The sequence below is a fragment of the Kogia breviceps genome, chromosome 9 (genome assembly GCF_026419965.1).
Source record: "Kogia breviceps isolate mKogBre1 chromosome 9, mKogBre1 haplotype 1, whole genome shotgun sequence".
Classification (NCBI taxonomy): domain Eukaryota; kingdom Metazoa; phylum Chordata; class Mammalia; order Artiodactyla; family Physeteridae; genus Kogia; species Kogia breviceps.
In genome coordinates, this window is record NC_081318.1 from 15,669,513 (window position 1) to 15,683,587 (window position 14,075).

Below are 14,075 nucleotides of genomic sequence, written 5' to 3' on the forward strand. Positions count from 1 at the left end.
TGGAGGGGAAGTGGGCAGGGCTGGCACACCACCCCCTAATGTGGCCTTGAAAATCAGTGAAGGGGTTAATTGAACTTTGCCCTAACGACAATACGATGTAATTGGAAGACATTTAGGTAGAGGAAAACATATCAGAAGTCTCTGGGGGGTTGAGCTAGAGAATTGATTGGAGGAGGGTATGGAGAGCTGTCTAGCAGGAAGGAGGAGTTAGGAAGCTGTCTAGTAATTCAGGTAAGATGACATTTCCTCGGTGTTACGATACACTAGGTAGTCACAGAGCTCATTTAACATGACTGTTGAAGCACCTAATATGCCCATTCTCCTCTGAAAATGGAGCACGCTGCATGGGGGGTGGAGGGGGGTTGAGGGGTGAGGAACAGAGACCTATAATCAGGCACCCTGGGTGTAACACCTGGTTCTGCCAATTTCTAGTTGCATAAGCCTGAGCAACGGGGGGCATACATTTGAGAGGTAGAGTAAAAAGCACAGAGATAGGCGTGTGAAATGCTTAGCACAACATCCGTCATGTAAAAACCAGGGCTTAATAATCACTAGCTGTTTTTAAAATTATTTATTATTATTATTACCTTTCCTCACTCCACTCTGGAAACGCCCTGACCCTTGGCTTATTATAATGTACACACGCAGCAAATTACAGAATGAGGGAGTTGAGAGAGATCTGAGGTATCTTATTCAATCTCCTAATTCTAGTCGTGAGAAAATAAAGTGGGGGGAAAAAATCAAGCAACTTGTTTGGGGTCAGCAACACCGACCTGAAATTCTTCCCTGGTCTGATTCTCTCATTGCCTGTCCATGTATTGAATACGTATGTATTCTGCTTACTACACTAGCCTTCAGTATAAATCTCTCTCGTGTTTGTTGACAGCAGTGATTCTTGTGTGAAAATTCCTAATTTGGAAAACTCTCTGTCTCACACACTTTGTTGCACAGCATTCAAACCTCATGGAGTTTTCAGTAAGCTTAGAAACAAAACCAAGAGACCGGTGGACAATTACATCTGCAGAGACGGCGAGCTTGGCTTTGTGTCGGCAGCGGGGTCCGCAGAGGTTGGAAGCCCCTCGTCGAGCGGGCCCTTCCTTTCCTTTCCGCTCTGCCGCGGCAGCACTCAGCGCTCACGTCCTCACTTTGCCTCCTGGATTCTCTCAGTCTTTCTGCTTCGCTGAGGGGCCTGTGATCCGATTCAATTTGTGAACAGCTGTTTAGGAAGATCTTTCTATGTGTAAGGAAAGCTCTGGGCTGGGGGATTCAGGGATGAAAGGGTCCCAGCTCTCGCCCTGAGAGAGGAGGTGGGCGCTTCGCCTGCATCTTAAACTGGACCTCCTCCTCATCCCTTAATTTACCCTGCTCACGAATTCTCTCCCAGGTTCGCCCCGACCACGCGCCCGCTGCATCCCCCCGAGGTTTCCCACGTAGGGAGACTTCTGCCAGGCTCCGGCTCTGCACGGCCGGGTAGCGGGGCGGTGGAGAGAATGCCGCCCCGGACATCAGGCATCAGGGGACGGGGACCAAGGTGGGCGCTACCGCTCCCGGGCCGGCTGCCTGGGCAGGGCACCTCTCCCTTCCCCGTCTCCGCTTCCTCGTGTCTTAACCGGGGTGCGGCGCGCTGTCCTCCGAATTTCCCTCCGGAGCTCTCCTCTCTTGCTGCCAGTGTCCGCGCCCCCAGCCCGGCGCCTCCTCATCCCCTACCCTCTGTCCACCTCTCCGGCGACCCGACACCTCAGGGCAGAGTTCAGGTTCGGCCCTGGCCGGTGCCCCCGATTTAGGAAAAGGCCAGGGGGGCGGGAGGGCGCGGGTTTGCAGCGGGGAGGGAGGGGGAGGGGGAGGGAGGTGGCCTCTGATTGGTCGGGGAGGGGGAGTGGAGGCACGGAGTTTCCCACAATGCCCCGGTGCGGGGCCGCCGCGGATGGATGCTGCGGGAAGGGGCTGCCATTTGCCGCCCCTGCCAGCGGAGCGCAGACCTGTTCTCTCTCCGGCGGTGGCGGCCGCCGTCAGCGCCGTTCGTCTGTCCGGCTTCTGCAGCGGCGCCGCCTCGGCTCCCTCCGCGGCCGCCGGAGCGGTCGCCATGAACCCCAGCTCCTCGGCGGCAGAGGAGAAGGGGGCAACGGGCGGCAGCAGCAGCAGCGGAAGCGGCGCCGGGAGCTGCTGCCTGGGCGCCGAGGGCGGTGCGGACCCGAGGGGCGCGGGGGCAGCGGCGGCGGCTGGGGCCGCTGCCCTGGAAGAGCCCGGGTCCGCCGGCCCGAAAGAGAAGGACGAGGCGCTGGAGGAGAAGCTGCGGAACTTAACTTTCCGGAAGCAGGTCTCTTACAGGTAGGAACGCGAGCCCGGCAGCCGGGAGGCAGGTGCCGCCGCGGGGCGCGAGACCCGCTCTGCGCCCCCGAAAGGCTCTTCCTCGGACTTGGGGGCACCTGGCGCTCCCCCCACTCTCTCTCTCTGCCTCCCTCCCTCTCTCTCTTTCCTTCTCCCTCCCCCTTCTGGGCTATGTGTTCACTTCTCATCCCATCCTTCTGGGCTGGAGGGAAGCTACGTGCGCCAGGTTTCCCCCCGGAACTGGAGAGAAGACTGGGTCCCTGAGGTCAGAACAACAACAGTAAAAATGCGTGTGTGGGGGGTGGGGGAAGCGGGGTGCACACACACATATGCCAGGTTTTCTTGAGAGAAGTCCTTAAAGTTGTCCCTACGCGGGGGTCATCTTCAACCACTCCCCCTACCTTGCCGATTTTACTGGGTGAACCTTTGGCACTAACTTGATACTTGAGATCACGGACAGGCAGAAAAGAACAGCTTTCTATCCTGAAGAGAAATCCTTCTGGAAGTTGGACCTGCATTGAAATATCCCATTAAGGAAGAGTCGTTGTGAATCTGTGTTTGTAGATACGCAACTGGTTCCGGAGGGTCACACGTACACGTGGTCTCTCCCTCTCTCCTGGGTGTACCCAGAAGGACGACTTGGGAAGTTTGCTGGCAAGCAAGGGGTGGGGGAGAGAATGGGGTCGTGCTTGCCCCTAGGATGGGTGTATTTACAAGACAAGGACAGTGTGGGATAAATGGCCACCGAATGATGCCAGAAGACTACCCCAAAGTGTGTCAGGATTCACGAATGAGAAATGAGGATCCAGTAGGTTCTCTCCTCCCCCCTGCCCCCCACCTTCAGGGAAGAATAAAGATATTGATAGATTTGGAGAGTTTTGGAGAGCCTTACTGCTTGTTAATTTTAAAAGTGGAGGCGATAAGCATGGAATTACAAAGATGTGCACTTCCTTGGCCTTGGAGTATTTCTTGAAAAGGGGTCAGTAAAAGCATCCTTGTAACCCTCCTCATTTTAAGTTAGCAGTCCTTTCCAGAAGTGCTTATAAAGTTTCAAACCTGTCACACCATGTGGTGTTATGTAAGCAAAAGCAGATGACAGAGGTGTGTGGGTCTGTGAGGGTGTGTGTTGTATTTCTGGGAACATGTGTGTGAATCACTGGGATCCCCATCGGCATTGCCTGGACTGGAGGCCCCGGTCACTAGGGCAGGTGCTGTGTGTCTCAATGTTGGCTTCTGATGACTCCGGAACGGCCTTCCTGGGGAGGGTGTTACTCCCTCATCCCACATGTGCATTTTGTTCTCTGTGCATTGAGGGAGTTTCCCACCTGACGTGCTCTTTTAGTTACTCATGTAGATCAGGACGAAATGGATCTTTCTCTTTATATTTTTGATGCCTAAAAATAGACACGTGGTGGAGAGTGAGGTAGCTCTAGGGAGGTATGCTAGGACACAGGCAGTTCTACTTCTTAGCTATGATGGCCTGTCTGGCCCTTAGGGGACCAGGGGCTACGTTCAGCCTAATTTAGGAACTTCAAGTTGGAGGGGATGGTTGATAGTGCAGAGCACACTGTGGATCTGGCTCCTGGGCCCAGAATCGTTCCTGTGTCGTTGGTATTTATCATCGTGACTCCTCACTGGGTAGGGCTACACAGCCAGAGTTTGCAAGGGACATCAGTTCAGCTCGCTTCTTGGCAGGGGTCATTCCCTGAGCCTGTCTCTTGGACATGAGTACTCGGTGAGGCCATGGCTTTCTGGGTTGCATGCTCATACATGCATGTGTAAGGGTGTGCACACGCAAACATAAACATCGACCCAGACACGGTGTTTTTCTAGCAAAGGGATAACACCGCATCTGCCTTATAATCCACAGAGGTGGATTCCACTTTTGTGAACATCACTTCCTTTTAAATAAAGCTTTACGGTCTCCAATGCAGGAAGGCTCCTGCAACAGCATCCCCTCAGGTGGCTGGTTAAAAATGCCCACCACCCCACACTTACAAAATCAAACTCTCTGTGGGTAGGAATTTTTAACAGGCTCCTCAGGCAATGCATAAGCACACTCATATCTGAGGATTGCTGCTCTGCTCTTTTTTTCCAAAGGCTGAACAATTGATCTTTGAACTCATAAGCCATGCCCAGCCAAACAAGGCCAGGCAGCCCCGGAGTCAGAGGAAAGACAGCAGAAGGTAGGTATTTCATCTGGCATGTGTTTGTCCTGGGTAACCTGGAGAGTGTCTGCATTTTGATGATGATGATGATGATTCTTTTAGAGTCTCGGTGAATGGCCCACAGGGCAGCCGTTTACGTTGGACTCAGATGTAGCTGGGCCTGGCCATTTCGCTGGTGGGTTAATGAATGGCCTGTAAGAAAAGAGCAGAGCTTTGGCTGGAGCTGGGCATTGGCTTCTCAGTGAGGACCACATCCCCTCACTTCTGGGGGGCACCTGAGGACGGCTTCTGGTGGAAGTTGATGGAGGGGGGTCGGGAAGACCTCACAGAACGGAATCTAAGTGAAGGGGTTGAGTTAGGGTGTCAAGTATGGCTGCTGTGTAAGGGGGATCATTTGAGGTGGGGAAGAAGAGATCTGCAGGTGGTCAAAAAATCTTTTGAAGAACATGGGTATTTGTAGAATGACACTTGACAGGAGAGAAGCAGGGGGCTGGGGGAGATGGTGTGCGTGTGCGTGTGTGTGTGGGGGGTCTCATCTGCTCCTTCTGTTGCTAAGGAACATATAAGCTAGGGTTTAAAAATAAATGAGGAGTGGGTGGGCATATGCAATGACTCCTGTCTTTTTAGGAACCGGAGCCCTTTACAGAAAACCTTTAAATAACCATTTCTGGAGGCAGATTATTCATTTTGCTCGACTTTTACTTTGTTAAGTAAAAGAAATTCCTTTATATACCCCTCGATTTCCCCTCATTATCTTCTCTTTCTTTTTTGGGGAACCATTTTTCTCGTGAGAATTTTTCCTTTATTTCAGATTCTGCTCCCCTAGAGCAAATAGCCTCGGTAGATTGTAAAGCTGAAGGTTTTAGAAGGCAGTGCAAGTGAGCTGGTACTTTTCTTTTAAAATTACTACTTCCTTTTTCTTTGCAAATTATGGTGCTGCAACAGATACATATGTGCCGATGACTATGTAATGTGTAGGAACTGTTTTTTTTTTAACCACTGTAAGAATTCCCATTTAAGTCAGTAAAATTAAAAAAAAATCATTTAGAAACATGCAGAGGAGGGGAAGGAGAAGGTAGCTGATGTTCGCTGCCTTCTGTGTACAGGCACCGTGCTAAGGATTCTTGTATGTTATATCTTACTTACTATTCAATGACAGTTTTATGATGTGATTATGGTTATTTCCATTTTATAAACAAATGAACCTGAGGTTTAGAGCTTGGGTAAGAGGCACCTTTAAACCCAGACCTGACTCTAAATGACATTCTCTTTACACCCCATCATGCTTCCCTACCCATCCACTTCTGGCTCGAACTCTTCTCTTGGGTGTCTGTGTTTGCATGTGTGTGTTCAGCATAAGCTGTTCTTTTACCTCTTCCATAATATATCACAGGTCATTATTTATTATCTCTTGTATACTTTATTCTTTGGACCGTGTCCCTTTGGCCATATAATTTTAAGTAACTCCTCTACTCTTTCTGAGATAGAAATGAATAGAAATTCATGATCACCAGAAAATATATTGCTTTTGCTTCTGAGAACAAAACCACCTACATGACACCTGCCATCTCTGTGACGATACCCAGGTTAGAATTTTATACGCCTTTTAATAAAAACTCCACAGGAGTTGTGTAGGTGAACCTAGATCCAGTGAAGAACTGGCCTGTCTGTACCTCTTTGAGCAGCACAGAATAAATGTTGAAGTGTGATTTTGTTTGTAAGGAGGACTGGACAGTTACCATTACTTATGAGACAGTAATGCCTGTGCTTCAGTTTCTCTACTTATAAACCAGGATGGTAATACCAGACCTTCCTGAAAGGGAGTTTTTGGTATGAGATAAAAGTAGCAGCAAGGATCTTTTAACTTCTTAGATTACGCTACAAGGTAAAAAAGGATCTATCATTCTTTACAGGTTGATAAGAACAAAGTATTTCTGTTTCGAGTGTTATCCTGCAACACAAGATTGTGATTTTTAGGAAAGACTGTTGGAATGTTGAAAGCCAAGTAGGAGAGCATGGACATTGTTCTTCCTTGCATGGGAATCAATATTGTATGGGGGGAAGTTTTCTTTTCCTGAATATCAGTATGAAGCATCCTCCTTTGTGAATACTTTTATTTTATTTTTAAAATTTTTTGTCTGCTCTTTACACATTTGTTTGATATTTAGAGACTTCAGGATCAGATAAAAACTTTCGTTCTAGATTCTCCACCTACTGCCCCTGGACTAGAGCTTCCTCTCTGTGAATGGGAGTTGAGTTGAGGAAAGAAGACAGGTTCTCTTGTCCAAGTCTGCCTGGAATAGTGCTTCTGGAAGACAGAACTGCAGGCTGGAGATGAGAAGTGCTGGTGGCCAGCCCCTCCCTGGGTGAAACCATATCACTGGATGGGGAGCACGGTAGAAAGGGAGCCCTGCCTTCTTGGTGGCACGTGCCTGGAGAAGACCTTCCTTCACACTGAGCTGGGGAAAGGAGGTTTTTAAAAATTTGGCTTTTGGAGGTGTCAGCGCAGCCATTTCTTACTAGGCCCTCTAATCTGAAGTGCTGGGTGTGAGGCCTCTGCATGAAGCACCTTGTGAACAAGTGAAACTAGACAAAGCACAAAGGAAAGGGAAAAAAAAGCAGGCTGCAAACCCTCTGAAAAAAATGCCTCTGCACCTCTAGCTCTTGCGGGGGTTGGCATCTTCAGTGGAGTCTCCTCTTGCAGGGAGACCTTCAAGATGGCGGAGGAGTAAGACATAGAGATCACCTTCCTCCCCACAAATACATCAGAAATACATCTACACGTGGAACAGCTCCTACAGAACAGCTACTGAACATTGGCGGACCTCAGATCTCCCAAAAGGCAAGAAACACCCCCACGTACCTGGCCATGTGGCTGATAGGGTCTTGGTGCTCCGGCTGGGTGTCAGGCCTGAGCCTCTGAGGTGGGAGAGCTGAGTTCAGGACACTGGACCAGCAGAGACCTCCCGGCGCCACATAGTATGAGTCAGTGAGAGCTCTCCCAGAGATCTCTGTCTCAACGCTAACACCCAGCTCCACCCAATGGCCAGCAAGCTGCAGTACTGGTTGCCCTATGCCAAACAACTAGCAAGACAGGAACACCACCCCACCCATTAGCAAAGAGGCTGCCTAAAATCATACTAAGTTCACAGACACCCCAAAACACACCACCGGATGTGGCATTGTCCACCAGAAAGATAAGAACCAGCCCCACCCGCCAGAACACAGGCACCAGTCCCCTCCACCAGGAAGCCTACACAAGCCACTGAACCAGCCTTACCCACTGGGGTCAGACACCAAAAACAATGGGAACTACGAATTTGCAGCCTGTGAAAAGCAGACCCCAAACAAAGTAAGTTAAACAAAACGAGAAGACAAAGAAATATGCAGCAGGTGAAGGAGCAAGGTAAAAACCCACCAGACCAAACAAATGAAGAGGAATAGGCAGTCTACCTGAAAAAGAATTCAGAGTAATGATAGTAAAGATGATCCAAAATCTTGGAAATAGAATGGAGAAAATACAAGAAACATTTAAAATGGACCTAGAAGTACTAAAGAGCAAACAAACAATGATGAACAGCACAATAAATGAAATTAAAAGTACTCTAGAAGGAATCAATAGCAGAATAACTGAAGCAGAAGAACGGATAAGTGACCTGGAAGACAAAATAGTGGAAATAGCTACTGCAGAGCAGAATAAAGAAAAAAGAAGGAAAAGATTGAGGACAGTCTCAGAGACCTCTGGGACAACATTAAATGTACCAACATTCGAATTATAAGGGTCCCAGAAGAAGAAGAGAAAAAGGAAGGGTCTGAGAAAATATTTGAAGAGATTATAGTTGAAAACTTCCCTAACGTGGGAAAGGAAATAGTCAATCAAGTCCAGGAAGTGCAGAGAGTCCCATACAGGATAAATCCAAGGAGAAACGTGCCAAGACACATATTAATCAAACTATCAAAATTAAATACAAAGAAAAAATATTAAATGCAGCAAGGGAAAAGCAACAAATAACATACAAGGGAACCCCCATAAGGTTAACAGCTGATCTTTCAGCAGAAACTCTGCAAGCAGGAAGGGAGTGACAGGACATATTTAAAATGATGAAAGGGAAAAACCTACAACCAAGATTACTCTACCTAGCAAGGATCTCATTCAGATTTGACAGAGAAATTAAAACCTTTACAGACAAGCAAAAGTTAAGAGAATTCAACACCACCAAACCAGCTTTATAGCAAATGCTAAAGGAACTTCTCTAGGCAGGAAATAAAAGAGAAAGAAAAGACCTACAAAAACAAACCCAAAACAATTAAGAAAATGGTAATAGGAACATGCATATCGATAACTATCTTAAATGTAAATGGATTAAATGCTCCAACCAAAATACATAGATTGGCTGAATGGATACAAAAACAAGACCCATACATAGGCTGTCTACAAGAGACCCACTTGAGACCTAGAGACACATACAGACTGAAAGTGAGGGGATGGAAAAAGATATTCCATGCAAATGGAAATCAAAAGAAAGTTGGAGTAGCAATTCTCATATCAGACAAAATAGACTTTAAAATAAAGACTATTACAGGAGACAAAGAAGGACACTAAATAATGATCAAGGGATCGATCCAAGAAGGAGATGTAACAATTGTAAATATTTATGCACCTAACATAGGAGCACTTCAATACATAAGGCAAATGCTAACAGCCATAAAATGGGAAATCGACAGTAACACAATAATAGTAGGGGACTTTAACCACCCACTTTTACCAATGGACAGATCATCCAAAATGAAAGTAAGTAAGGAAATATAAGCTTTAAATGACAAAATAGAAAAGATGGACTTAATTGATATTTATAGGGACATTCCATCCCAAAACAACAGAATACATTTTCTTCTCAAGTGCTCAAGGAACATTCTCCAGGATAGACCATATCTTGGGTCTTGGTAAATTTAAGAAATTTAAATTTAAGAAATTTAAATTTAAATTTAAATGAAGCCTTGGTAAATTTAAGAAATTGAAATTGTATCAAGTATCTTTTCCGACCACAATGCTATGAGACTAGATATCAATTACAGGACAAAAAAATGTAAAAAATACAAATACATAGAGGCTAAAGGATACACTACTAAATAACCAAGAGATCATTGAAGAAATCAAAGAGGAAATCAAAAAATACCTAGAAACAAATGACATTGAAAACACAATGACCCAAAACCTATGGGATGCAGCAAAGGCACTTGTAAGAGGGAAGTTTATAGGAATGCAATCCTACCTCAAGAAGCAAGAAAAATCTCAAGTAAATAACCTAACCTTACACCTAAAGTAATTAGAGAAAGAAGAAGAACAACAACAAAAACCCCACAGTTAGCAGAAAGAAAGAAATCATAAAGATCAGATCAGAAATAAATGAAAAAGAAATGAAGGAAACAATAGCAAAGATCAATAAAACTAAAAGCTGGTTCTTTGAGAAGGTAAACAAAATTGATAAACCATTAGCCAGACTCATCAAGGAAAAAAGGGAGAAGACTCAAATCAACAGAATTAGAAGTAAAAAGGAGAAGTAACACCTGCCACTGCAGAAATACACAGGATCTGGAGAGATTACTGTAAGCAACTTCATGCCAATAAAATGGACAACCTGGAAGAAATGTACAAATTCTTAGAAAAGCACAACCTTCCAAGACTGAACAGGAAGAAATAGAAAATATAAACAGACCAGTCACAAGTACTGAAATTGAAACTGTGATTAAAAATCTTCCAAGTGGGCTTCCCTGGTGGCGCAGTAGTTGAGAGTCTGCCTGCCAATGCAGGGGACATGGGTTTGTGCCCCGGTCCGGGAAGATCTCACATGCCTGTGCGTCCGGAGCCGGTGCTCCGCAACGAGAGGCCACAGCAGTGAGAGGCCCGTGTACTGCAAACAAAAAAACAAAAAAACAAAAAAACTTCCAAGAAACAAAAGCCCAAGACCATATGGCTTCACAGGTGAATTCTATCAAACATTTAGAGAAGAGAAAACACCCATCCTCTCAAACTCTTCCAAAATATAGCAGAGGGAGGAACACTCCCAAACTCATTCTATGAGGCCACCATCACCCTGATACCAAAACCAGACAAAGATGTCACAAAAAAAGAAAACTATAAGCCAATATCACTGATGAACATAGATGCAAAAATCCTCAACAAATTACTAGCAAACAGAATCCAACAGCACATTAAAGGATCATACACCATGATCAAGTGGGGTTTATCCCAGGAATGCAAGGATTCTTTAATGTATGCAAATCAATCAATGTGATACACCATATTAACCAACTGAAGGAGAGAAACCATATGATCATCTCAGTAGATGCAGGAAAAGCTTTTGACAAAATTCAACACACATTTATAATAAAAACTCTCCAGAAAGGAGGCGTATAGGGAACCTACTTCAACATAATAAAGGCCATGTATGACAAACCCACAGCCAACATCGTTCTCAATGGAAAAACTAAAACCAATACTTCTAAGATCAGGAAAAAGACAAGGTTGCTCATTCTCACCACTATTATTCAACATAGTTTTGGAAGTTTTAGCCATGGCAATCAGAGAAGAAGAAAAAAAAAATAAAAGGAATCCAAATCGGAAAAGAAGAAGTAAAACTGTTGCTGTTTGCAGATGACATGATACTATACATAGAGAATCCTAAAGATGCTACCAGAAAACTACTAGAGCTAATCAGTGAATTTGGTAAAGTATCAGGATACAAAACTAATGCACAGAAATCTCTTGTATTCCTATGCACTAATGATGAAAAATGTGAAAGAGAAATTAAGGAAGCACTCCCATTTACTACTGCAGCAAAAAGAATAAAATACCTAGGAATAAACCTACCTAAGGAGACAAAGACCCGTATGCAGAAAACTATAAGACATTGATGAAAGAAATTAAAGATGACACAAACAGATGGAGAGATATACCATGTTCTTGAATTGGAAGAATCAACATTGTGAAAATGACTCTACTACCCAAAGCAATCTACAGATTCAATGCAATCCCTATCAAACTACCAATGACAGTTCTCACAGAACTAGAACAAAAAATTTCAAAATCTGTATGGAAACACAAAAGAACCCGAATAGACAAAGCAATCTTGAGAAAGAAAAATGGAGCTGGAGGAATCAGGCTCCCTGATTTCAGACTATACTACAAAGCTACAGTAATCAAGACAGTATGGTACTGGCACAAAAACAGAAATATAGATCAGTGGAACAGGATAGAAAGCCCAGAGATAAACCCACGCACTTATGGTTACCTTATCTTTGATAAAGTAGGCAAGGATATAAAATGGAGCAAAGACATTTTCTTCAATAAGTGTTGCTGGTAAAACTGGACAGGTACATGTAAAAGTATGAAATTAGAACACTTCCTAACACCATACACAAAAATAAACTCCAAATGGATTAAAGACCTAAATGTAAGGCCAGACACTATGAAACTCTTAGAGGAAAACATAGGCAGAACACTCTTTGACATAAATCACAGCAAGATCGTTTTTGACCCATCTCCTAGAGAAATGGAAATAAAAACAAAAATAAACAAATGGGACCTAATGAAACTTAAAAGCTTTTGCACAGCAAAGGAAACCATAAACAAGATGAAAAGACAACCCTCAGAATGGAAGAAAATATTTGCAAATGAAGCAAGTGACAAAGGATTAATCTCCAAAATATACAAGCAGCTCATGCAGCTCAATATCAAAAAGTAAACAACCCAATCGAAAAATGGGCAGAAGACCTACATAGACATTTCTCCAAAGAAGAGATACAGATTGCCAACAAACACATGAAAGGATGCTCAACATCACTAATCATTAGAGAAATGCAAATCAAAACTACAGTGAGGTATCACCTCACACCAATCAGAATGGCCATCATCAAAAAATCTACAAACAATAAATGCTGGAGGGGGTGTGGAGAAAAGGGAACCCTCTTGCATTGTTGGTGGGAATGTAAATGGATACAGCCACTATGGAGAACAGTATGGAGGTTCCTTAGAAAACTAAATGTAGAACTACCATATGACCCAGCAATCCCACTACTGGGCATATACCCTGAGAAAACCATAATTCAAAAAGAGTCATGTACCACAATGTTCTTTGCAGCTCTATTTACAATAGCCCGGATATGGAAACAACCCAAATGTCCATCGACAGATGAATGGATAAAGAAGATGTGGCACATATATACAATGCAATATTACTCAGCCATAAAAAAGAATGAAATTGAGTTATTTGTAGTGAAGTGGATGGACCTAGAGTCTGTCATACAGAGTGAAGTAAGTCAGAAAGAGGAAAACAAATACTGTATGCTAACACATATATATGGAGTCTAAAAAAAATGGTTCTGATGAACCTAGGAGCAGGATAGGAATAAAAATGCAGACATAGAAAATGGATTTGAGGACACAGGGAGGGGGAAGGCTAAGCTGGGACAAAGTGAGAGAGTGGCATGGACATATATACACTACCAAACGTAAAATAGATAGCTAGTGGGAAGCAGCCACATAGCACAGGGAGAGCAGCTCCGTGCTTTGTGGCCACCTAGAGGGGTGGGATAGGGAGGATGGGAGGGAGACGCAAGAGGAAGGGGATATGGGGATGTATGTATACCTAGAGCTGATTCACTTTGTTATAAAGCAGAAACTAACACACAATTTTGAAGTAATTATACTCCAATAAATATGTTAAAAAAAACCCCCAAAACTTGGTTCCAGTTTACTGTTTCCTTCCTCAATAATTACTTAGGACTTGGCTAAGGGTACACCTCCTCCATCAAGACACACACCAGGCAAGATTGCACTCGAACTACTGTCCAGAGTCCTTAATCTGCTCTAATGGATCTTTTAGAGGCTCGGTTTTCACATGGGAGCGTGACAGCACTGTGTCCTGTGGCATCAAGGGATGATGAAGTTGATGGGTGCTTTGTTGGTGTTCATTTCTGCTGTGGCAACAGCAGCCTTGCCTCACAGGATCGGATTCAGTTAGACTAGCACTAGCTCTTTGGAACTCTACTTTCTAATCTGAGAAAATGAGGACTCCTAGTGAGGACCCAGGCTAGCTGCACCTTCCAGGCTTTTCTGGACTAGGATCTGGGATACACATTCCTTACCCAACCTTGCGGTGTCCTTGAAGTGGGTTCAGAAATGCTCACTCTGAGACCGGAAACATCTGGAAGGACTGTTGTCTACGTGTTGGGCTGTGACATTTGCTTTCTTATACAGTGTTATATTGGTAGCAATGATTCTAATTATTTTTTCTGAGACCCTATAACTGTCATTTTAGGACAGTAGTTACTGCATTAATGGTGGTAGATGAATGGATAGCTCAGGGAAGAAGGTAAGGAGAGAAGCAAAATCTAAGCTGTTCGGCTTTTTATGTTTCTTTGAAGTTGAATTTGCTTGAAATCACTATAAAAATGGGCAAATTTCAAATGGTTTGAAGTGGTTGGAATTGTTGGAACTGGCTGGAATGTTGCGCCTGTTACAAGGCATAACAAACCCGTGCAATATAGAAGATTAAAGAAAGAAAAACGCAAAGTTAG

General features: G+C 44.4%; 1 protein-coding gene across 10 annotated transcripts in view; it reads left to right on the forward strand.

The window, feature by feature from the left end:
* The first annotated feature begins 1,908 nt into the window (after nt 1-1,908).
* The window catches only part of DGKI (diacylglycerol kinase iota), a 463,467-nt gene continuing 451,300 nt past the window's right edge, over nt 1,909-14,075 (forward strand). For 9 of the 10 annotated variants that reach the window (XR_010842070.1, XR_010842071.1, XM_059074881.2 and 6 more), the window contains exon 1: nt 1,909-2,328. Coding sequence is in view for 7 of the 10 variants with exons in the window: in XM_059074881.2 (XP_058930864.1) it covers nt 1,925-2,328 (404 nt within the window). In the remaining 3 variants the exon portion in view is untranslated. Of the gene's footprint in view, nt 2,329-4,464; nt 4,515-14,075 lie in introns of those variants that run through there. The other variant, XM_067042065.1, reaches the window with a different exon arrangement.